The sequence below is a fragment of the Chelon labrosus genome (assembly GCF_963514085.1).
Source record: "Chelon labrosus genome assembly, chromosome: 17".
Lineage (NCBI taxonomy): Eukaryota > Metazoa > Chordata > Actinopteri > Mugiliformes > Mugilidae > Chelon > Chelon labrosus.
The window spans coordinates 7,822,840-7,848,658 of NC_140350.1; the positions used below are offsets into that span (position 1 = coordinate 7,822,840).

Consider the following 25,819-nt stretch of genomic DNA (forward strand, 5'->3'; position numbering starts at 1 on the left):
CATAATATGAAGCTGTATGTGTTCGTAAAAGGTTGATGTGTGTTTATGTTTTTCTCCTGGTTATTGGAAGACGCATGTGTGAAAATGTCTCTTGCTGATACATAGCGTCAGGATGTTGATTGTGTCTAGCTTCCTGCAGAAAGTGTTGAACTTTAGGGACATGTGTCCCGAGAGTCTCCTCCTCCTCCCCCTCCTCCCCCTCCTCCCCCTCCTCCTTCTCCTCCTCCCACCAAACTGCATCTCAGTGCTGCAGCTTACTTATTGAATGCTGTGTTAACACGTTCAGCATGAGACTGTCTGTGTTTACAGCAACTCTCTCTCGGCTTGCTGACGTTGTGTGCAAAGAATTCGATCTGAAGAGCTACTGTTTATGACGGGGCATGAAGAAACTGAATGATTAATGCATATGTATACACGACATGGAAGTGCACTGCTGAGCAAGCCCTTATTGCTTTCAGCTCTAGAAATAACCTGCATCCAGGTGCTGCTGCTTTCCCCTCAGGACCTCGTATGTGCATTTTGTTTATCACTGCATCTGACTTGCCGCCTGAAGAAGTTCTTCTTGTTCTTATTTTTTCTGTCAGACAGAAGAAATGAAAAGGATTAGAAGATTTTTTTTTTTTTTTTTAGATTACTAGCTGGAAATCTATGCCTTTTATTTTATCCACAAGAAGGGAGCTTACTTGTTAACACATGTTCAGTATGAACTGTAGAAATCTGTAGTTTCATTCCTGTCAGAAAAGAAATAGTCGAGTTTTAAACAGTACTGTGCAAATGTTTTAAGCACTAAAAGTGCAGTTGCCATTTTTTTCACCTACCATCATGAAGAGTAAACAGAAAAAAATCTGAGCATCTTGGTTGCTTCTGTTAGTTCATGTCATACCAGAATGACTCCATAAAGATGAGATCATGCTGGACTGCTTGTTCGGAATATTGGCTGACTTCGGGGAAGTTTGAGGTCATCTTAGCTAAGAGTCTAAACATCACATCAGTGCCTAAAACATTTGCATCAATTCAAGTTTTTATCATGATTAGCTTGTTCACCTGTTAAGTGCTGTTGCATCGCTCTAAATGCATTCGCATTTTTCCATTGCAGGTAGATAAACTAGAAACCTCAGAGTCCCTAAGGAAAGAAGAGGAGCAGGCAACAGAGACGCAACCCATCGTCTACGGTAAAAATGCAATATTGACATCCATGTGCCGTTCACTGTGATCACTATCAAAGGGTACACTCGTCTTTTCTCATAAAGAACTTGTTGATCTGAATGATCTTCTCCAAGTTCTCTGTGGTTGTTGAGCTTCATAGAACTTTGAGAATTTGATTATATTAAAGCCCGAAAAGGACAAGAATATTTTGGTATGTGACTAAATATGTCCACGTTAACAAATGAAGAAGGCCTATTCAAACCGTACACAAGGATAGTTTCATCATTCTAGCAGTAGTTTTAGTCCCAGGTCTAAAAGGGTGACTGATGATAACTGCCTGATGGATGGTACTGCAACATCACCTTGCTCTGTGTGATATATATATATATATTTCAAATCTAACATTGCTGAGAAAGTACCTACCCTGAAGTAGCAGCTATAAACACCCCAGAAACTGAGTTCTAGGAGGAACTCTGATAGTTCTCAGTTCCTGCAGTGGGGACACTAAAAAGGATCTACTTTCTCCAGCAGTTAAAGTGAAAAAGTCCCTGCGGTCTGAAAGAGCGTAACTACAATGCACCAATGAGGAAGCACTGTGGCCATTCATTCAAGTTGTACATCAGTTCTGCTTTAACAACTACAACAAAGAGACGGGTTATGAGTTTCAAACCTTCCCTGTATGTCTGTGTCTTGCAGGAACACCACAGCTGATGCTGACAGCGGGCCCCAGCGTACCCGTGGCCCCTCAGCCAGCTTACGGCTACGGCTACCAGGCGCCTGCAGGATACCCTCAGCCAGCAGCTCAGCCAGGCTTCGGCTACGGCATGTAAAGAACCCACCCCGCTTCTCTCCACATCTAGGCTGGAGCTACCATCCATCCATCTCCCACAGTCCTTCACCAGACCATTACTGTCCCTCTGCCCCTCACAAAGGAACAGGGGATAACACCAACAAACTTTTTTCTTTTTGTTTTTTTTACTTTTCTCCCCCTTTTTAAACTGTCATGAAGGACTCAGTTTTATTTCTGTTGTGAAAGAAAAAGATTGAATCACAAAGATTAATTTTCTCACATTCCGTATTGACTAGATTAATTTTTCTTATGTCTATTTTATTTGAATGGGAAATGGTTTATGTACAATGGGGGGGCTGGTGGGAAGAGCTAGTCCTCTTCTCAGTTTAAAAAAAAAAAAAAAAAAAAAAAGGTCTGTTGTGAAGCATCTGATTTGCACTCTGTAGTGAAAAGAAATTCATGTAGAACCTCCTCCTTTTGATGCGTGTGAGCAGCTTCTTCTGTCTGACTGTAAAATGCATTTAATTATTGTACTCAGACACACAAACCGCTACTATGTTCTCCTGTATTTGAACATGAGACTGCCGCTTTCATGACCACAATCCTGAAACACTACGTCGTACCAGTCATGTGCCCACACTCACACTTTAGGGCTGTTTGTGGAAGAAAATCCAAGAGAGTATTTTACATACGATTTTCAGGAAAGCGTGATTCTTTCCAGCAAAGCCTATGCAGAACTCTCCAAACAAATTTACGTCAGATGACCTGTCCGTGTGCTTTCCGTACATATGCTCTAACGTGGGACCATTCCACCTCAGGAGGGACTGCAGACCTGTTTGTGTTTGACTAACATGCCCCACGCCCCCTTTCTTTAAGCTGCGGTTTGTTTCTGCCGGATATCACTTTAGGTCGCTGTCGCCGAGGGCGCAGGAGAGGATTTTCAAATAGTTTTTCTCCTCACGTCCCATCGGGGGGCGCCTTTAACCTTTTCAGTTGACCTGCTTATCCAAATCGGAAACAATATCACAACATTTGTGGGAATTTGAAGTTTTTATCAAAGGCTTGCGTGTATACAGGAAATCAATCATTAACTCCTTTGAACTTATATTCTTATCTAAATTACCTTAGATTTAAATTGTGCACTTAAGATACTTGATTGTGCATAATCAGGATCCTAATGAATGAAACAGCGGTTTTGTTTTCCACTTAAATAAAGGCTTCTTGTTTGTCAAGAACAGTGTGAACGTCTCTTACATGCGCGGTTTTATCCAGAGAACTGACTGAACCCTTGGCTCCCAAAAGGGGAAATGATGTCATGGCTCAGTAATGTTGTAAAAGACCATGTGATAAAAGGCTGCTTTAAACTGTCTCCATTAGCTGAAAGAGCAGACTGCCAGAGAAGGTACATTTGCACGGGCTTCAGTTGAAGAAAAGAGTAAAATGCTCCTGTATCCATCTGTCTGGAGGAATGTCTGCCATGACTTCAACAGCAGTGAGTCACTTAAGACATGGATGAAGTACTAGTACCCTCTGCTGGTACGTGCAGGAAGCTGCTAGAAGTTACACAGCCGGTCTTCTCTGCTTGGGGTGAGCCGTTTCTATTTATACTATATGCACCAATCAGCCACAACATTAAAACCACTGACGGAAGTACAGGCGAATGTTCTGCTGGATGTGTGTGGATGTTACTTAGACATGTACCACCCAACTAGACCAGACCAGACACCCCCACCCCATAGCAATGACACTCCTTGATTGCAGCAGCAGGATGCAGCCTGACACAGACACACACAAAAACGGTTTAGGAACAACTCAAAAGAAGCAGCACAAGGTGTTGACCTGGCCTCCAAATTCACTAGATCCCAAACTGATCAAGTATCTGTGGGATGATCCACAGAGGCCCCTCCCCTCAACCCTTAAGACCCAAAGGCCCCCACTAACAATGTTCTGTTGCCAGACACCACAGGACACCCTCAGAAGGCCCAGTAACATTCACTGATGTGGCGCAAGGGAGACCTACAATAATGTTCGTAACTGACTGATAGTCAGTTCGTAGTGGATACATTCTGATCAACGCCGAGTTTGACAGTGGCACAGAGAAGTCTAACAAAAGATGCATTTCAGTTGCTTTTGTAGGATATTCTACACTTTTAAATGTCTCGTTAGGGCACCACCACCTGTTATCGTAGGAAGAACACAGTTTAAATCATTTTATCAGTCTCAGTTAAATAATTTGCATATCTGAAGGAGTGAATCCTTTTCTACATCACAAACAAACACTTAAGTGTGAACAAATATTTATTTAATGAAGTGACAACTATGAATAAATGAGGGACTAATAGAATATAGGAGTGTAATCAAATAAAACGAATATGATAAGGTATGAAATAATTTCTTTCTTGAGATATGGAGATGTTTTAAGGTTTAATCTAACGGGAATGGATTTGATACCTAATCTAATCAATCTTCTCTAAAATATGTTAATAGGGAGTTTCAAAGTAGTGACACCAGCTCTTTATCTGAAGCGGTAGGAACGATTCAGCCTACTTTTCATGGGGTCTTCTCGGCACGGTGATGGCGAAGCGTCGGTGTGACGAGGTGGTGGCGAAACGGCGCAGCTGATGCAGGTCTCTCTTGGACCGGTAGACGGGACTTGTTGCTTGGTCTGCAACCTCCAACACCCAGCTTTGCATGAGAGCGCTGTAGGTGTTCAGTCGAAGGCAGTAGATGACACTTTGCAATGTCTTTGTGTTTGAAGAAGGAAGCCGGATCGTCACGTTTTCTCGGCTCGTTGCTATGACAACAGCCTCCACGGTTTCTTGATCCGTCGAAGAGATTGGGTCTTTCTCTGATATCCCAGCTGACTACGCTGGCTAACTTATAAACGATGTTGGTTCTCTTTATCAGTAGCTACTTCGGTTTGTAGAGTAAAAAAATGAATAAAACTAGAAAAATATTTAAGTCACTATAAAAACTGTACGTCGGGAAAAAAAGTCCGACGAGAAACTAACAGAGCTTGAAAATGACCTCGGAACAATATTCAAGTTGTTCTTAAAACAAAGTTACTAAGTATAAACGTGACTAGGTACGTAAAGAAGAAGACTAAAAGAAGAGCAAGTAAAAGTAAAACGTAAACGGAAAGTGGAAAGTTAGAAGTGCGGAGAAAGAGGGAGCGTCTCTGGTTTATGTGTTAATTATTGGGGTTTCCCAATTCTTCGCGCGGAAAGAGAAGGGGACGCCTGTACTTCTTTGTCTCAAGATGTCTTATTGCCTGATCTTCTTAACCCACTTTATATTACTAAATTTAATCATTCCATCACTCATCATGGCTTGTTTGCGATGTTCTTGCCTATGCGGCAACACTCAACATTACAAGATGGCGTATCAGAATGACCACATCAAAATAACTCATAAGCAAGAGTAGCCTAATTAATAAACTCAGGTTCTCTTTACAGTGACATTTTGCAAATAATAAAAGGTTGGGGTTTCTAAAATAACAATTCCAATAGTTATGATTTCAACTAATAGCTACTAATATAAGAACATATCTAAGGTTCTACATGCTTTAACTTCAACAATGATTAAAAGAAAGAAAATACTTTTAAAGATGGCCACTTGATGGCAATGTTGATCCATCCTTACTGTGACAAATTATGTGAATTTGGGCTAGCTTTATCGTACAAGGATCCAAATCGTCTCATTGTGAGCCTAAGCACTCCCCGAACAACAATATATAACTTACCAGGTTATTACAATTTCGATAGTCATATTATCAAACTTAGGCTCTTTTTAGAAAGGAGAATGCAGATCAGAGTCTGGCTCTGGGGAAAGAAAGTTATTTACGACCTGCTTATCTGTGTTTCACTCCCTTGGTCACCCTGGGAGGGGGGAGCAAGAACGTGTTTAATTATGTTTGCGTGTGTGTGTCTCTAAAAATGAAGAATTAATCGACCACAGATTTAAAACATAATTAGTATCACATTAAGGCTTCTTGATTTTGTCCTTATGAAGTAGAAGAGGAAACTTTCATTCTTTGTAGTTCCTGATATAGTGTTGCTGTTCTTTCGATTCAGGACTAATTAGATCATAAAACCAGAGTGGGAAATTCCACAGAAGTATAAATCTGTCTTTTTGGCTCAGACGACGTCCTCAGCATCACTGTTCAGTGTTTGGACATGGCACCTTTATGGCTAAGGTGTAAAAGGTTGATCTGTTAGAAGAGTTCTTCTGCAAAACATCTTCATAAATTTAAATTCCAGAGAGGGGGAGAATAGAGAGGACGACAGGACCCCCTACACTTTGTAGGGTTCAGTATTTTGCAGTTTCAACAATACTATAAAGGTCATGGCATTTTCAGCCTCTGGTGAATTTGACCATTCTTCGTCAAAATCTCTCTTGTAGGCCCCCTTAACTTCAAGGTAGTGCAGTTTTACTGTAGCAGTCCTTTATGGGAGCTGTATTGCTTCATAATAGAAATCCGAAATTATAGCTGTAAAGCACATAACTGACCAAGAAAAAGTACTATCACTTTATAATGTCCAGTCTGACAAAAATATTGATATTACATTCATGTAACCCTATGCTGCGAGGCAAATTCATGTAAAATTGTTACTTGTGATAAAAAGAACAGTATTAAATACCTTGGATTATGATGAATGACAATAACTTAATTTCAAAATGTATATTTATTATTTACAGTGTGTAATTTGGGGACATAACGCCTTATTTCACTGTGCTGTGATTATAACGAGACCAATAACAATCGTACTGACTCATCATGTATTTAGTTTCTTTCTGAGCATCTGCATTCGACCGACTGCTGCATGAGAATGGTTCACCAAATTGTCATTACTGCTGTTCAATATCCATCTGAGGTAAAAGGAATAAATGCACTGAACTGAGGCAGGTGTTGCATAAAAATATAAACATGTGGCTCAGCTTGTTTTATATTGAAATTTGTTTTAAGAAGCAGGAAACTGTATGTTCAAGTCCTATAGATGCAAGCTGGAAGTCTAGTAGAGCTTCAAGTCTCCGGTGACTCTGTCAATCAGATCAGCTGGGCCGGGGCCGATACCCAGCACAGTGCGTGACCCCGGTGCAATTTGTGTCCTTCCTGCATCCTGGATGAGGCTTACATGAAGCCCCGCTTCTTTGGCATGACCCAGAAGTTCTATCAGGGTGTTCTCATCGGGGGCTTTCACCACCACCTTGGGCTGGCCGCAGTACTCCCACTGTCTGAGCATCCGGGGATCCCTGCGTTGGACCTGCTTGTAAGCTGATACAGCAGCATGGGAGCACTGGGCGGCAACCTTCCCTTTGCCCATCTTCAGGTCATTTCGCACCACCAGAATCATCTTGAATTCTCCGCTTTCTCCCATCACGCTTGCTTCTCCGGAGTCGTTTCCCGTCGCCGTCATCTGGCTTTTGGACGAAGCGCCAAAGCGGGTCTGAAGGTGCCAACCGAGGATGAGCCCACAGCCCAGTCCTGCTGCTACACCCAAGCCCAGTGGACGATACCACAAATCCATATTATTAAACCTGCAGAACCAAAAACACAACAGAAAGGTGAAGCTATGTTACACACAAACAAAAGTTTTAAAAAAAAAAAAAAAAAAAAAAAAAAAAGAGAAAGTCTAAACCAGCAACATCATTTTAAAGTTGGTTAAATCCCCCTTCTTAGACCTTGGAAATGTTAGAGCGTGGCGTTCGTGGGTTCGATCGTGGTACGGGCCAGTGTTGTTACCTGGAATTTCCCCTCGGAAATAAATCAGGTCTTATCTCAATAAAAAGTTATAATCCAGTATTTCTAGTCTTTCAACATTAACAATAAACTCCCCTTCCTTCCTGACACATGAGTAGATTAATTCATTCTTCTCCTGTTTGAACGTGTCTAAACAATTGGAGTGAACACTCTCTGGATGTACTTCCCTCTTGTGTTTCAGACACGTAGGCTCCATGTAATTTGGTGCAATGTGCATTGTTGAACAAGACATGACCCAGAGCTGTCAAGATCTAAACTGAGACACCTGGGTGAAGTGATGGAGCTTTTCTTCATGTACATTTTAGGTATACAGTAAGATCATGTAAATATCATATTCTTCCATGTTACCCAGGAAGGCTATGCTGGGATTGCCAGACCTCATGTGGTTTACTGCAAAGAGATGTTGTATCATTCACTCGATTTCAGTTATTTCCTCTGGCAGATACTGATGTGATGTGATGACAGTGAACAATATTCCTTCAGAGGTAAAAATCGTATGTACAGGTGGTCCATAGATTTATAATGTAAACTGTCGCTCATGGCAACAATGCATTGTGTTGTGGTGCAGGTTTGATCGAGCTTGTCCTCTGATATCATGTCCGGCCTCTGCTGGACTCACCTTTTGTTAAATCCAGGGCTTCTCTTACATGAACTACTGTACATGACCAGCAGTATTGCAGATCAAAACCCAAATGTTAGTTGAAAAACACCAAGAGTCACTGACGTTAACCGTTCCTGAACGTTTCATTAGAAGGTTCCATTTTGATGTCATAGAAACGCCCCTGATCAAATTACAGTAATATCGCTTTGTTACTAATGTTCAGCACAAAAGAGGAAAGATCGATCAAATCAGATGATAAAAAAAACGTATTAAGTGAATAGACGTAAATGAAAATGATCAAAAGTAAACTAAGAGTAAACTTACTTTATACATTGAGGTAAGTTATATATTAAAGGTACACCTTTTCTCCACATTCAAGTTCAAATGTCAAATATCAATAAACATTCTTCAGAGCTCCAGAATGGATTGCTCATTCGCCTCACCAATGTTGGACGTACATATGGTTGTTTGTTTTGGTTTAGTACAGGGCTGAGTAATTCCTCTGAAGATTTAAACACAGTTCAGTTTATAAATCTCCCACATATGCGTATATTTACTGTACAATGATGATGTACGAGTTAATGACCAATTCGTGGGCTCACAAGTTTACTAACTTCACATGCACAACCAGCCTAGCTAGCTAGCATTAGCTTCCTGGCTACAAGCAAGGCGTATTCTAGCGTCATGGCTTCGGTACAGTAGATATCATTTTCCTAAAGAATTACAGAGTGTGTTGAAATGAAATGTCCAAGTCCCAGTGTGTGGACCAAGAACAGAAGAATAGATTCGTAGATAACTACACCTGTTACATTTCATACCTGCTGCTCTGTCAGACGTGCCGACAACATGAGTGAAAACTCTTTCGATTATGGTCCGTTGGTGATGACGTAACACAACCGGCTTCTTCTTCTTCTTCTTCTTCTTCTTCTTCTTCTTCTTCTGCTGCTTCTTCTTCTTCTTCTTCTTCTTCCTCGACTACTGTGTACACCAAACCAACAGTTGAGGTATATTCTGCCACTTACTGGACAAGACTGTGTAACATCGTTGTATTCCGGATCCTAAATCCACTATGTATAGCCTATCAACATACACGAATCAGGTATAACATTATGACCAACTTCCTAATATTTTGTAGGTCTCCCTTGTGCCTCCAAAACAGTCGTGACTCATCAGAGAAAGGACATGGGCCTTCTGAGGGTGTCCTGTGGTGTCTGGCAACAGAATGTTGTTACTGGGAGCCTTTAGGTCCTATGGGTTGAGGGGAGGGGCCTCTGTGGATCATCCCACAGATACTTGATCAGTTCGGGATCTACTGAATTTGGAGGCCAGGTCAACACCTTGTGCTGTTTTACATGTTTTTTGAGTTGTTCCTAAAGCATTTTTGTGTGTGTCTGTGTCAGGCTGCATCCTGCCTGCTGCCATCAAGGAGTGTCATTGCTATGGGGTGGGGGTGCTTGGTCTGGCTTAGGTGGATGGCATATGTCTAAGTAACATCCACATGAATGCCAGGTCCAAAAGTTTCCCAGCAGAACATTGTATTGTCACAAGATGGTCAATGTTATTTCTTCTCCTGTCAGTGGTTTTATTGTATACACTCACTTGCCAGTTCACTGGGTACGCTAGTGAAAATTAATGCATTCTGATATAGCAGTCCTGCACTAAATCTCATCTTCATGAAGGTCATGGTGTCCAGCATTTGTTTCACATAACTGAGAGAACTGTAAAATCATCTATTTCCATTTTGTAGGCTGTGGTTTGTAGTAATATCAGATTTTATTGTGTGACTAAACCCCCTTTTAGTCAGTGTGCTCGGCTAAATGACAGAAACACTTTAGTTTTTAATTCATTACAGTCTAACAGTCCCACAAACTACATCCTCCGAATAATAATACAGTTGAATTGTCACCTTTTGTGATGATGTTTTCACCTACACTGAACATTAGATGTCATGCAGGATTGACACTGTAAGTTTTCAGTCACATGTTTCTGTGATTCAAACCATTGAGACAGATTACACAACACAATGTAATTTAACTAGAAATGCAGTAGATTTTAATGCTGTGAATTATCTAGTGGTCAGTGAATTCTTTGCCATCTACATTGTGCATTGCTGTAATCAGTGGAGATTTGCCTTTGAATTTTTTTAAAGTGTCAAAACTGATGTCAAGTAAACTCATTCAGGTCATGCACAGGCCTAATTCGGTTACCAGTGATCTGCAGGATGCAGGAGCAGGACAACACCAGCTGGTCCGCTGTGTACAAACATGTCTGAGAGTGAAGGGTGCTTTGGGCATCTGTGTGTCTGTGTGTTGTTGTATGTGAGTCTGCGTTTGTTTTGAACTCGTGTCAGTTTCAGCTCCGGGGAGTGGTGCGTGTGATGCACTCGTCTCTTGTCTCAGCAGAACTCCTTCCAGATGAACAACATGGCAGAGCGTGGGGCTGACTGTGAACTACTTCAGATGCATCGAGTTGGGAAGGAGCAGCAAAATGGAGAGCTGACAGGTGGAAAACAAAAAATAACTGATATGCAGCTTAGCAATAGATAAAGATGCCCTTATTATCAATGCATCAGTTCTAAGATGTCTTTGAAAAGATGCAAACCCTTTTTCTCATATTTGACTTTCATTTAAACTAGTTAATTACTCATATGTGTATTTGTGTGTGTTTGTGTGTGTGCACGCAATACCCACACTGTGTGGCCAGACTCAGAGCCTCCTGTGGATGAGAGGAAGCAGAGGGAGAGGGAGGAGAGGGAAACCCTGGTGTTATGGAAGAAACCTGTGCTCACGCTTCACTACTTCACTATGGAACTGCTCATCAGAAACACCTCTTCCTCAACATTAACCTTGAGCAAGCATCCCCATAGGGTATGAATGATGGGCATCATAGGCCGAGAGAGACAGGAGAAAAGAGACTATGTTAGGTGCTGCAATATTTGTGCATGCCGCCTTTATACTGTATGTTTAATAATTAGTTAAGCATGAGCTTAATAGTTGTATTAGTAGTATACATCCTTCACTGTTGTGACTTGTGGTGGTCTTCATTCACTTGATGTCCTGGACTCGTCAAACCAAACATGAGACAAAAATGGGACAACAGACATTTGTCCGTGTACAGCACCAATAAAAAGTACAGGATGCAGTCTGAATTATTATACACGTCACAGAAGGCACTTAATTTATCGTAGCTAACTGGATTAGAAGTCACTTATCTTATTAAATGTGAAGTCACTTTCTGTTGATCAAATAAATGCGCCTCTGTCTGGAGGATCCGACAGTTAGTGAGGAAAGGTAACACTGCCCTCTACTGGTCAAAGTTGATGTGACTAAAAACAAAAATGCAGCTCAAGGCATGATGTCAAAAATGATTTCACAAACTGACGAAAATATTTCGTCGTTCCTACCAAGCGCTGGTGATTGTTTAAATCAAAGAAAGTAGCCATGCTTCGTCACCACCTCCTGCGCCTTGGGGATTCATTCCTTCTTTTCCTTACAGTTTATCAGTAGCCTATGCACGATGAACAGCTTTTGGAGACTGTAGTTGTGTTAAAAGAATGTGCTAGCAGTACCAAACCATGCTTTAGTGTTTCAGCTATTCTGGAAATGTGTAGTTTCATGGCCGGTTAGCTCAGTTGGTTAGAGCGTGGTGCTAATAACGCCAAGGTCGCGGGTTCGATCCCCGTACGGGCCATTGACCTTTAGCTAAATCTCTGTTCAGAAATAAATTCTCATCATATAGCTATCTAGTATCTGTGCTCTTAGCATGCATTGTCTTTCTACATTAACAATAAACTTCCCTTTCTTCATGACACATGTGTAGTTTTATTCATTCTTCTCCTTTTTAAACGTGTCCACACAAATAGACTGATACCTCTCTGGATGTACTTCCCTCTTATGTTTCAGACACGTGGGCTCCATGTAATTTGGTGCAATGTGCATTGTTGAACAAGACATGACCCAGAACAAACATGAGCTGCCAATATCAGAAGTGGGACAACTGGGTGAAATCAGCTGACTGGTAAGTGTTAGAGCTTTTCTTCATGTACGGTTCATTTGAAGTATATGGTAAATTCATGTGATTGTTCTCGTCCTTCACATTTTTCAGGCACGATATGCTGGGATTGCTGGGAAAATAGCCATGTTCAACGTTATCTCTTCTTGCAGATCATCGCAGTGGGCTTCTATTAACATGATTTAAACATCTTCCTTCAGGACAAAAAAAAAAACAGTATCAACAGGTGGTTCGTATACTTATAATGAAAAACGTCACCCATGGCAATAATGAATAAGTCTTGTGGTGCAGTTTCATTTCATAACTGCAGGTCATAATTCGTCCTGTGATATTATACTGTGTACAGATTTGAGGCTTATTTCTGTGGCCTGCACCAGCCTCTGTTGGACTCATTTTCTTTTAAATCCAGTGCTTATCTTGCACAAACTAAATGACCTCGCAGCAATTTCACCGCTCAGCAGTACTACAGGTCAAAACCAGGTCAAAACCCAGAAAGGTGTAACTGATCTGACTACAGGGCTATGGTTTCCAGGCAGCCACCAGCGGCTGTGTCACAGATGTCGGCCAGGTCTTGCATGTTTTTAGAATAATTAAGAATATTTATTTTTGCAAAGACTGCCATGCATTTCAGGTGATCGTATGGTGAATGAATCTTAAGTCTTACTCCTACTGCACCTTCCTAACTAGATCCCAAGAGACAGTAATTCAGAACATGTGATTTGTGTCAATCAATTACAACTTCCAGCAGAGAGAATAGAGTGACCTGCTGGAGTCAGTAAGAAGTGCTCTGAAAGATTTTCTCACTCTTCTGTCTCTAGTTATGACCTGAAAAACTGTGGTGTCCTGTTTTCTTCTGTTTCCATTTGGGGATTTGCTGAGCTCTCTTTGCCCAAATGCCATTCGTTGACTCTGTGCAAAACCTACGGAGGCCTGAGAAGCGTTAGAAGTGCGCTCCAGGAAAGTGATCCACTTATTTATAGAGCTTTAATTAGACTGGCTCTCTGGAGGTTTTATTAGGCAAATGATGAAATCTCTGCCTCTTTCTGTGTCTCTCTTCTATCAGCCTGAATGCCCTCTACCCCCACCCCCTCCCCCAGCAACCCTGTATCAGCGCTCTATCCCTCACTGGCCCCCTTCATCACCACACCCTGCGTTCAAGTTATGATGCACTTCGTAGCGTACTGTTGGCCTACATTGCCACTGGGGCTCCACCACAGTTTTTTATTTGAGCTCAGAGCTCATTGTGGACTGAACATCAGCTGAACGGTGAGTTTACCCTCTGTGCATGATGCATTGCCAAAATATGTTATAGTGTTATATTACAGCCCTGCTTTGTTTTACACTTTGTGTAAATGTGTCAGTGCACTGTGGTCATTTCCGTGTGAAATGTGGAAACTGATTACATCTTATTGGATTTCCCATCCTGAAGTGTATGTGCTCTGTGTTCAAATACTCATTGTCCCCCCCGCTCTAGAGTTACTCAACAGGTCTGGGTTGTTTTGGTAGCAGTGATTGCGCAATGGAGTGCTGGAGCAGTGCCGTGCTACTGCGTCTCACACAAGCAGAAGTGTTGTTATGAAACTGTCTCCAAGGTACTGGTCCTAAAGAATGCACTGAGACGTAATTGAAGATCAAAGTGTTCTGCAGAATAAAACATATGCTTGCACACTAACAGCAGATTTGCTAAATTTTGCACAAGCTGGCCTGTCCAGCACCGATTTGAGTTCCTGTAGGATGTCATAAATTGTCACACTTTGTTGAGTCCTTTTGTCGGACAGTGTTTTGTTCTCCCCAGTGCAAGAGGAGAAATGCTAGGGTGCATTTAATACCGGTGTACCAGAAACATTGTGTGCTTAAGGTTTAAAATCTGTGATGAAAAGCTTTTGTTTTGCGGTTCACTGTGAAAGCCAAGAAAGGCTCAAAATGCCTCGCAGTCTATTAGTTTGAGAAGTTTTTCCCCCCTGTTTGACACTTCAGTCGCACAAATTGTCCAGCGGTGTGTGCCCATCAGGTTGACACTCGATACCTAAACTTGCTGGAACTACATAGTGGTGTCATCTATTCAGGTCTTTGGCTCTACAGCAAGCAATTATTGGAAATGTCACTGCCACCGGAGGAGCCATCTAAAAAAAAAAAATCTAAGCAACTCTCAAAAATCTCACAAAACTTTCTGCAGGTTTAATAAGATATCATGACCTCTGAATTTTTATTTCTGTGAGGTAGTCTATCCGATGCCTCAAAACTGAGTAAGTGTGAATTCTTGGAAACAGAAACCAGAGGCCCAGACCTAGGGCACAGGATAGAGGGATTAAGGTTTGAGTGTGTGTGTGTCTACATGAGAAACTGACAATTCCACCAGATGGTGAGCTGCATACCTCAGTGTCAGAGTCCCCATCTCACTGCTCACTGACAGATTCCTGAAAGACTTGAGGCCCTGCAGTGAGACATTCACAAGTCTGAATGCATGTGACTCAATGTGTGGGAATTTCTTGTGTATTGTCTTACATACATTATTTACACATATTGCCATTTCTTCCACGATGTATATTCTTTTATCACCAGTGGGGATTTGCCTCTAAAAAAAAAAGAAGCGCACACAGAAAATATCCCAGTGTCAAAATGTATGTTAATTAAACTCATTTCGGTCATGCACAGCCCGGTCAGGTCACCAGTGGTCTGCAGGATGCAGGAGCAGGACAACACAAGCTGGTCCGCTGTGTACGAACGTGTCTGAGAGTGAAGGGTGCTTTGGGCGTTTGTGTGTCTGTGTGTTGTTGCATGTGAGTCTGCGTTTGTTTTGAACTCGTGTCAGTTTCAGCTCTGGGGAGTGGTGCGTGTGATGCTGTCTCTTGTCTCAACAGAACTCCTTCCAGATGAACAACATGGCAGAACGTGGGGCTGACTGTGAACTACTTCAGATGCATCGAGTTGAGAAGGAGCAGCAAAATGGAGAGCTGACAGGTGGAAAACAAAAAACAACAGATATGCAGCTTAGTAATAGATCAAATGTATTCTTAAAGATGCCCTTATTATCAATGCATCAGTTCTAAGATGTCTTTGAAAAGATGCAAACCCTTTCTCTCATATTTGACTTTCATTTAAGCTAGTTAATTACTCATATGTTTATTTGTGTGTGTGTGTGTGCACGTAACACCCACACTGTGTGGCCAGACTCAGAGCCTCCTGTGGATGAGAGGAAGCAGAGGGAGAGGGAGGAGAGGGAAACCCTGGTGTTATGGAAGAAACCTGTGCTCACGCTTCACTACTTCACTATGGAACTGCTCATCACCCTTGAAGGCTGGATACGGAGGTGAACTAACTGCACTTTTTCTCCATAAATGCAATCTGTCACACAAACCGATGTTTATTTTATTTTTTATTTGACCAGTGGCATCATGAATTAACGCTTCTGGTCAAATTTAAGGTTAAAAATCTTATTACTGTTCATACAAAACCACTGAAGCCAATCGAAAGTATGCATTTCTAAACCTTTTGTGCCACAGTGCAAATTTGACTGAAACACAAGATGTACATATATCATACATTTCCACGCTCTGCTTCTCACAAAATGACACAATCACCACCAGACAAAAAGTGACCTTGATTTTCTCAAAGCTAGCAACCCAGCACACCTCCTCCCTCGCAGTCTAGACTTCAGCCAGACAGTTAATACAGCACAAAAGAAACATGACAGGATCTGCTTATCATTTTTTATTTATTTTTTTTACTCCTCATACTTACCGTTCACTGATCCAATAAAGTCTCTCCGCCTCACAGGCTGATGTCATGAGACCAACATAGCAGCATCATCAAACCACACTATGTCAGACATCGCCTTGGCTGCAGTTCCACGCGCTGCATTGTATGTCTTTTACACACCTGATAATCTTTGTTGATGCGAGGGCACACAGAAGAAGGTCAGAGTGTTCTCTCAGGGGGGCCTTTTGTGGCTAAATGTGTCAGGACAACGTGTTTACTTTCTGAACTACAAGAGGATGTGGTGAACCACAAGCACCACGAGCAGCGTTCTGACTGAGAGAAGCTGCTGTTCACCAACACTTTAAACACGTGGTGTTGTTCCTGCTGCAGGGGAACACATTATGGCTGAGTCTACGAGCACACAGAGACCTAAATGTCGTTAGGAGTGGTTTGTAATCTAAAGCATGTGTTCCATATGCTGAGGGAGTCTTTGGGGCGACATACTGTCCATTGTTGTGGCTCTTCACTTGTTTTTTTTTAATATATATATATGTAAGCGTCTTGTGAAATAATGGATGTGGTCTGTTTAAAATATTTATCGTTAAGTTAAAGAAAATTCTACATCCAAAAACCTTACACTCAATACAAAGGGGAGAGTCTTGCAGCCCTTGAGACAACATATATTTAGATTGAAGACATGCAGTGTTACACACAAAAGGACCAGCTTTTTCTGTCTAGTATACCATAGTTTTACTTGACGCACTTCTCCATCATCAAAATAAAGTGAATTTACTTCGATTGTCTAATCTACTATTAAAATTACGACGGAGTATTAGGGCCACACATGAAGAAAAAATATTTTTTGCCATGACGAGATTAAACTCGACATGTCGACTTTAAAGTCGCCATGTCGACATTAAACTCGACATTTCGAGAATAAAGTTGAAATGTCATGTCGACTTTAATCTCGACATGATATTTCAACTTTATTCTCGAAATGTCGAGCAACTTGATCAATTGTCTTATTGTATTTTGCGATACAACATAACCTCTCTGTATTGCACGCAGATGTAACCATCGATATCCTTGCATCTGCCCATTTCCAGCAATTTCAGTATGCAATAATGCGGCCACTTCTTCCAAATTTGTATGATTTCTCCTTCTGAACAGACGAAGTTTTCGGCACAACCTTTTCAGCGTCCTTACACTAATCACCACATTGTGGTTCTGCGCTGAAAGAGCGAGGATTTCCTTATTGCTAAACCCGATTCTGAAGTAGCCTACAATTTGACCAAATCATCTACACAAGGCATTGTGTTGAATCGTCAGCCAATTGTCTGATTCTGGATTCAGTGCGGGTATCCTGTCTCAAACTATTTTGAACTAATTTCAACTTTATTCTCGAAATGTCGAGTTTAATGTCGATATGGCGACTTTAAAGTCGACACGTCGAGATTAAAGTCGACATGACATTTCTACTTTATTCTCGAAATGTCGAGTTTAATGTCGACATGGCGACTTTAAAGTCGACACGTCGAGATTAAAGTCGACATGACATTTCAACTTTATTCTCGAAATGTCGAGTTTAATGTCGACATAGCAACTTTAAAGTCGCTATGTCGACACATTTTTTTGTGTGTGTGTTTATATCTGAATTTATAATCTCTTAATACCAGCACAGTCAGCGCAGGCATTCGTGCGTACTCGTTGACACACCAGATAAGGAAGCGTTGCATATAATGACATATTGTCAAAGAGTTTTTGCATGTTGTACTTTTATTATTGTTGAGGTTTTCATTGGTGTACAGGGGTGGTGTGTATTAAAAGGTGACTCTAGTATTTTGTCCTCCCAATGTATGTTATTACGATGAACGTTAAAGTCCACTTTATGGTAGAGCTGTTTCGTTGGTTTAATAACACAGGTGTTCCTATTAAAATACCAGTTGACTGTACTGACCTTTGGACATGTCTCAGTGGGCGTAGCGCAGGTGTAAGATGGCTCACTTCCATTAAGCCATGCTAAAAAGCAGGGGCTATTTATTCGTACCATGTAGCCTACTACGTGAACTTCGGACTCGTGTACTTGGTAGTTACTGGGACTTGAAATCTGAATCTGTTCGAATCTGAAGTACAGACTAGCACGAAGGACAGTCATTGTCTCATCTCCCGATAAAAGTTTACATCCGGGTATTTGATTCTTAATTTGTCAGGTGTTTCATGTCGACAAGGATCTCTCCTTAGTGCAATATTACATTATTCCCACCCGTGTTTTTCTACATTGATAGGTTAAAATGTGTGCTGTAAAAAAGATCTATTGTTCATCTTAATATCATCTTTGAGGAAAAGTCACTCCTGCTGGTGAAGACTGGTGAGGACATACACCAGTCAGCCACAACATTATGACCAGTGACAGGAGAAGTAAATAACATTGACCATCTTGTGACAATTCAATGTTCTGCTGGGAAACTTCTGTACCTGGCATTCGTGTGGATGTTACTTAGATATGTACCACCCACCTACACCAGACCAGGCACCCCCACCCCATAGTAATGACACTCCTTGATGTCAGCAGCAGTCATCCCCAGCAGGATACAGCCTGACACAGGCACACACACATAAAAACAGTTTAGGAACAACTCAAAAAACATGAAAAAGATCTGGCCCCCAAATTCCCTAGATCCCAAACTGATTAAGTATCTGTGGGACGCACTGGAACAAACCTGATCCACAGAGGCCCCTCACAGTGTTTTTCTTTTGCTAATATTCTTAACTCATACTTGAATGATCCCTTATACTTTCTTCTCCTTACTCAGAATTTTCTTCCCCCTCACATGTAAATTCACATTTAATTGATCCTTTCCACTCCCCTTCATTCACCTCTTTCACCCAGGCTCTGGCAGCAAAGACAGACGGTGTTTGGCCTGCTGCTCCTGCTTCTCCTTCTGTCCATCGCCTACCGTATTGAAGGAACACATCAGAAGGTGGGCAATTTAATACATTTTGGTTTGTGTCAGTAGAGGCTACAGTGTTCTACCTTTTCTGCCATTACAACACTAAATATATCGTGTATTTAGCGAAGCTGTGGTCAAGATGTGTACTACATTGTACATTGCAGGGTTAATGGTTTTGATTCCTGGTTTTCCTGTGTACAGGTTGTAGTCTGCTATAACAAGACACTTGTGTTATAAAAGTGCAGATAATTTACTATTTCTCTGAGCCTTTGGATATCTCTGAGTGTATATGTGACTGTGCCCACATGACACTTGCTTAATTATTAACTTCTTTCAAAGCTCACTTTCACCTGCTAATATCTTATCTCCATTTCTAATCTGAGTTGTGTGTGTGAACTACAGAACACTGCTTTATATCTCCCTTGGCACTTCCACTTTGGCTTTTTCCACTTTGTGTGTATGCCTGCCATGAGCTGTGCTATTGTGAAACCCACTGCCATGGAACATTTTTTTCAGTTTTTTATGCAGAGACTCAGGAGTTGTGTAATCAGCTCTCAGTAACTACACGTAACAGTCGCCCATGGCCTGCACTGCACTTCCCAGCACTCTGCCAGCACAGAGAGAGGGGATACTGACGTTGTTTTTCCGGGTTTCCTGGGAAATTGAGTTTTCGGTCAAAGCCCCCCTCCCAGTCCCCTCCCTTCTTCCCGTAATCTACACACTCCATGCTTCCTCCTAAAAACAACCTGCCTTAGCGCAAGGGGGAGGTGTAAATGGAGTGAGAGATGGAGTGATAATGCTGGATGAGTTGGAGGAACACAGAGGGAGATGGGGAGATCTTGGCTTGCCTTGCTTGACAAGTTGTGTAAGAGCTGCCACCAAAAAAGAATAATGGAGCTGTTCTTCTGTCAGTGTGCTGAACACTCCTACCCTACGGCTCCGTCCTCTAAACTCAACAACAGCCTCTGTCTCGAAAGGTTTCTCTCTTACTCTCCCTCTCTCACTTGCCCTCTCCCACCCTTTAAAGTGCCCTCTGTGTTGCACACTTTCACTCTCTGTACCTTCTCTCACTCTCTGTCCCTCCCTTCCTCGCACGATGCCCCCCTCCTCCCCTCCCTCTTCTTGTTTTCCTCACACTCTGTGCATGTGTCTCTACCATGTGGTTGACTGTCCCTCTCTCTGGCCTCTTCAGTATGTGCGCTACATGGAGAAGAAGACGCTGTGGTGTGCCTACTGGGTCGGCCTGGGCATCCTCTCCTCTGTGGGTCTTGGCACTGGTCTGCACACTTTCCTGCTTTACCTGGTAAGATTCTCTATGCCCTTCACAACAAGTTGCTCGCTACTTTCACACTGCTGCTATTCACTTCCCTGTGCATGTTTATGACAAAGCTCTACCTCAAACACAGTGGATGATGGTGGTGCAGTGACGCAGATCAAAAAAGGCTGTGTTGATTGTGTTGCTAAGTTGTTGCTAAGGTAGGAGCTCTGTTAAAAGCTTTTGGAGGCTTCTCATGCATTTGCTATTGCATATGTTAGTATGCTAGTATGGGTTTGTGTGCGCATGCATTTCAGAGTGGGGCGGAGATGAATAGAGGCTGTGGTAGCCACACTGTTTTGACAGGCAGTCCAGGAACAATCGCACTCAGTGACCCCTCTGACTGAGTGCACATGAGGATAAAAACACTCTCCCTCCCTTCTCTGAGTTCTTTCTTTCCTTTCTCCCCACTTTCCTGCTCCCCACTGTGCTGCTCACTCTCACTTTCTCCGACACTGCCTCCCCCTTACTCGCTTTCCTTTTTATATCTCTCCTCTGCTTCCCTGTTTTACTCCTCTTCTTCTCTCCCTTCTTCTCTCCCTTCTTCTCTTTCTTTCAGCTTTTACCCATAACTCTTGAAGTCTATGTGTTGAGCATTGTTTTTTCTTTAACTTAGAGCATGGGGTGTTGCTTCTGTACTGCTTATCAGATCAGGATCCTAAAACATCTGCCTGTCTTCACTGCTCCGAGTCCATCTGCTATGATGAGGTCCACTGTCACACTTGTGTGTCCTTGCCCAGTGGAGCTGAACTCGAAACGTTGAAGTACATGTCCTCCATTCTTCTGCTTTTAACAGGCAAACTGTGATGCTCAGAAACGTAATTCGAGAGTTTTTTCAAGTCTATCTTACTGAGCTAGCTCGCTAATTTGGAAGGTTTTAAAGTACGATGTCACCATCTAGTGAGCATGGCTGCTACTGCAGGCTGTGGTGTCATTGGGTTCATGGCAGAACTTGGTGCTCTTTGCTTGAGCTGCTGTTGTGCATTTTTTAGAGGTTGACTGATATTGTTTTCGTAAGGCCGATACTACCATCGACATTTATGGATATTCTAGGTTTAATCTACTAAAAGAGTTTAAATTTAAAAAAAAAAAGTTTCTTTTTTTAACATAGCTCATGGCCTTGAACAAAATATCACTTAGTCACTGGTTTGTACAGACAGACTAGTCCACCTCTAATTAATCCAATTCATTTTCTGACTAAACATCCAGGGGTGTCAAACATACGGCCCGCGGGCCAAAACCGGCCCGCCAGAGGATCTAACCTGGTGGGTCTGCGTGAATTTGCAAAGTGCAAAATGTGGAAATAACATAGAAGATTACTGGTATTTAGGACGGTCCATTAAGTACATGGAATGTCCTACGTTCAACGTGGTTCCCGAACGCACCATTTTCTTGTGGCGTTAATTGTATGGACAGGTGTCAGTCTGTTTGATTAGCCAATTAGTGACGTTCAAGTTAGGTGGGTGGGACCGAGAGGAAAGAGATGGAAGTCACCGCTAAAACTTAGTTCAATAAGCTATATTTATTTAAGTTGGTGTGATTTAGTTACGTGCCTGCCTGCACGACTTGGTGTATTTGTTTGCTGGAGAGAATGGACGCTCAGTGGAAGCCTTTTCCGTCGGGAATTCTACTTAATTGATGCTAAACCGTGACCACACTGCGGACGGTTGCTAGTTAGCTCCTAGTGCTAGCAGTATGAGAGACTAGTTCTTGGGAAACACTTACTGCACCAAGCTGCCGAGAACCTACTGGATGCTTACGAACGTAGACGGAGCTTGAGGACGTGTTTCTTTATCACAGTGACGGGACACTGGTGAAGGAGGGGTTTGCCAAACTATATCTAACAGCATCCTGCATCCCAGGAACTGTGAGTACGGTTTAGACACTGCGAACTGGATTTAAATGAGCTCCAACATGCGCGCCAGTGGTTTGGTACCATACACTAATTAACTAAGAATCTATTCAAAATACTTTTTGTTTGTTTGTTTGTTTGTTTTGATATTAAATTCAACACCTGGTCAAAAATCAATGTTATGTGTGCTTCGAGAGGTACCTTTGTGATAATGTATTTCCTGGTAACGAGTAGGGAACTATGGGGCTACAGTGGTTTTGTTAATGTTTGTTAACCCTAGAATGAGTCATACATTCTGACTGCTGCTATACACACATCCCAAATTTAATACTTTAGCAGACCCGTCATCCATTCACCTCCCATGCAAAGAGTGATTACTCAGAATAGTTTTGAGGCGGTTTACCCACCCTCCTGTAAAATAAGAGAACAGAGCGCTACAAAAGTGACTGCTATTCTTAATTTAGGTATCCACTGTTTTAGTAAGACTAGCAAACAGAACACAACATCCAGAACTAAACATCAGACAGCAATAAAATCGCACTTTATTGTGTAAAAGGACAGCTCATTAATTATAAATATTTTCATAATGCACTTCTTCTTCTTTGCACTTAAACAAAGGGAAACATTTGGAGTTGTTGTTATTTATAGGTTATTATACTATTATGTTACTGGTCCGGCCCGCTCGAGATCAAATTGGGCTGTATGTGGCCCCTGAACGAAAATGTGTTTGACACCCCTGATCTAGAAGATATTAAGAGTCTATGATCAGTGATTGGTAATTTTCTTCATTTGGCTGATATTAAAATTGTATAGAAATATAGCCAAATACTGGCCGACCTAGTATGTGCTTCAATGAGTGAGAAGCACAAAAATCACTGCAGATAGGAATCTAAGATGTATAATAATGATTCCTATGTTATTTCGTTGATATCTGGGACCTAATAAGACATTTCTGATATCTGACAATGAAAGAGTTAAAGACTTTATGTGGTAAGTGAAAACTGAAGAATACTTCCGGGCATGGTGCCCTGTTTTTTCAAACTAGGACTGGACTGGGTCAGTTAGTGTAACTGGGTCAAACAAGTTCAGAGCACACTCCACAAACTTACAAATCTAATTAAAACTCTAACTTCTGACTTTACACCAATGTCAACATTTGGCTTTAGTGGTTTTAGTGGTAAAGCAAGTGTTCTGCTGTAGATGTACACCAGCACAGGGTAGATAGGTACACAGTATCTCAAATATATCTATTTGTAAGGCTACAATTGGGTAAACCCCTTGATTCATTTTCATTTCAACTAACTTTCTAATTATGAGGAGCTTAGCAGACTAGACAACAGAACTCAAATGATAAGGTGCTCAGTTGATTAGCTGACCACCAAGCATTTGTTTTAACAGTTTAAATAATCAATTTAACAAGTCATTTTTTTTAAGCAAACATGATGGAAGTACTTTTTTTGTAACTGAGAATTTGGAATATTTTTCTTTCTGTTTTTCTTCTGTCGTCAAACTAACCTGGTTTAAGCTGTGGACTGTTAGGTGGTCTTCATTTTACAACACTATGAGCAGTTAATTCTCAAACAGAACTTCAATAGTACCATCATGGGTCTGGGAAATAATAACAAGGTTGACTTTAACAAAATCACAAGTAGCTCTTGGAACAAAACCGTATGGCATATTAGAATTAGAGAATATAGTCAACAGGTATCCATTCTTGGCCCTTTATTATCTTCCGCTGGATCAAATTATCACAAATATGATTATATATTTATATTCTATTTATATATTATATTTTTATTAACATTGCAGTCCTGACAACAGTTAACAATATAGCCCTTAAGGTTAACATTACATGGCACACTACTGAAGACTGGTGTTTAAACTGAGAAGTTCACCTCAAGTTCCCGCTGAACTTGTGCAGTTGTGAACTTGTTCTTGCTGAACTTGAGGTGACCGCTCTTTCATATATTATTTTCTAGTTTTTTATCATTTGTATGTCAGTGTCTGCTTTGTACAGCACCTAGTAATTTTGTTTTTGAAAGGGACTACATCATTCTACATCATTGTTATTGGTTTCATTTGTGGTCTGTAAATAACCCAGTCTGACTGTATTATTTTTTGTGACGAGTCAGTAGAGGGGGCCAGTGGTCTAAAGATGTCAATAATCTTTATATTGATACAGGTATTAATAATTTATTCACATAAAGGCTACAGCAGAACTTTCATGATTATATTGTACTACATTATATTCAAATCTTTGACTCTGTTCTACAGTTAAAATGACCTCCTGTGCATGTCCAGCGGACTTTACGTCCTTTATATCTAACTTATTTAAAAAACTTTTCTTCTTGTTTGACGCTAATTCTTTCATTTCCTCCAGTTAGAGTAAATTTGTAATCCTCTTTTTCTGTCAACACAGTGTTGACTTCATTGAACTCAGACTCTTAGATGCAGGGTTTCTCTTTAAGCTTTGTGATATTGATATGACAATCTTGTACTTCTGATAGGTATTTTCAATCATTCACTCGTCTTCCGCTTGTCTTGTGAAAGGTCGCGGAGAGGCTGGAGCCTATCCCAGCTGTCTGATAGATATTTTGTTAGAAATAAATGATCACACAACATTCTGAAAGCACACATCTTTTGTGTTGGGCAGGAAGCGGTAAAAGTTGTGTGAGTGCTGCAGAGTCACCAACAGAGGGTGATACAAAACCAGTACAATGAAACTAAGCAGAAGTGGCTTCTCTCCTGACATTGTCAGTTGCTGCCCTGTGTTTCCTCTCTGTGTTTGCATCCCGCTGAGACTGCGGGAGATCATTGTACATGCTTCACAACTGGTTAATAGAGAAAGATAAAATGCAGCAATACAGGCGGGCATAGAGAAGAAAAAAAGGCACCCATGGCACATCAACGAGTATATTTTATCCCGCTGCTCAGAGAGAGGAGGTAGTGGGTGGCCGATTACAATACATACCATGGAAACAATAAAATCACACAGGAACATTAGAGATCTTGTTTCGGCAGAAGCTGTGAAGGCAAGGATCATCACGCATGTGTATGCACACCGAGTCCTGCACCTGTGCATTTATCCGTGATAATGAATGTGAAGATCACAGTTATGAGTGGGACCAGCTTTCATCCCCACTTACATTTTTAAGTATTTGTTTTATAGTGACAACCAGTGTCACTGCTCTCCGTAAATCCTCTTTTAACGGAGAAGGGGTTAGCAATGAGTGTGACTCTCGAAAGCTTGGGAATGCTGTAAATATTTTAGAAGAGAGCTCATCTGAGTCATCCACCATTAAATTACTTTCAGTAATGGTTGTTGCCATTAAGTCATTATGGGCAGCATGAAAATTGTTGTGCTCGACGTTAAATCAACAGAAACAAAGCATTAAAGTCATTATAATTGAAGCTGCGCACGTTGCTGTTTACATAACAGCAACTAGGGTAGTGTTTTCTTCTCTCCCTCTTAGCTTTGAGCAATTTTATGAGTGAGAGGTGTAGATGTTATGTCTCTCCAGGAGCATACATATCAGCAGTCAGTGGGAAGAAATTGGGTAGTAAAATATCTTACCATGTTTTCATATGACTTGTGATTTACTGTCCCTTGTCTTTCAAAAAATAAACCAGTGGCTCATCTAAATAAAGGAACTTTCTGTAGTTTTCTATATTCAGTTTCTTTTAGGGTTGCTA

General features: G+C 41.4%; 3 protein-coding genes across 4 annotated transcripts in view; 2 read left to right on the forward strand and 1 right to left on the reverse strand.

Annotated features, from left to right (window-relative positions):
• cltca (clathrin, heavy chain a (Hc)) overlaps positions 1 to 3,171 on the forward strand; it is a 30,064-nt gene extending 26,893 nt beyond the window's left edge. For both annotated transcript variants that reach the window (XM_084565374.1, XM_084565375.1), the window contains 2 exons: positions 1,097 to 1,172; positions 1,843 to 3,171. In XM_084565374.1, the coding sequence (XP_084421500.1) occupies positions 1,097 to 1,172; positions 1,843 to 1,976 (210 nt within the window). In that variant the 3' untranslated portion in view covers positions 1,977 to 3,171. The remainder of the gene's footprint in view (positions 1 to 1,096; positions 1,173 to 1,842) is intronic.
• A 3,274-nt stretch (positions 3,172 to 6,445) lies between these two features.
• ptrh2 (peptidyl-tRNA hydrolase 2) lies at positions 6,446 to 9,239 on the reverse strand. Its single transcript, XM_084565241.1, has 2 exons — positions 9,117 to 9,239; positions 6,446 to 7,474 (listed from the first exon to the last, which is right to left on the reverse strand). Exon 2 carries the CDS (start codon positions 7,462 to 7,464, stop codon positions 6,949 to 6,951), a length of 516 nt encoding a protein of 171 aa, XP_084421367.1. The 5' UTR covers positions 7,465 to 7,474; positions 9,117 to 9,239; the 3' UTR covers positions 6,446 to 6,948.
• A 6,070-nt stretch (positions 9,240 to 15,309) lies between these two features.
• Positions 15,310 to 25,819, forward strand: part of LOC311502088 (vacuole membrane protein 1-like) — a 50,890-nt gene continuing 40,380 nt past the window's right edge. The window contains exons 1-3 of the mRNA XM_084564201.1: positions 15,310 to 15,619; positions 18,899 to 18,989; positions 20,152 to 20,262. Coding sequence (XP_084420327.1) covers positions 15,429 to 15,619; positions 18,899 to 18,989; positions 20,152 to 20,262 — 393 coding nt within the window. The 5' untranslated portion in view covers positions 15,310 to 15,428. The remainder of the gene's footprint in view (positions 15,620 to 18,898; positions 18,990 to 20,151; positions 20,263 to 25,819) is intronic.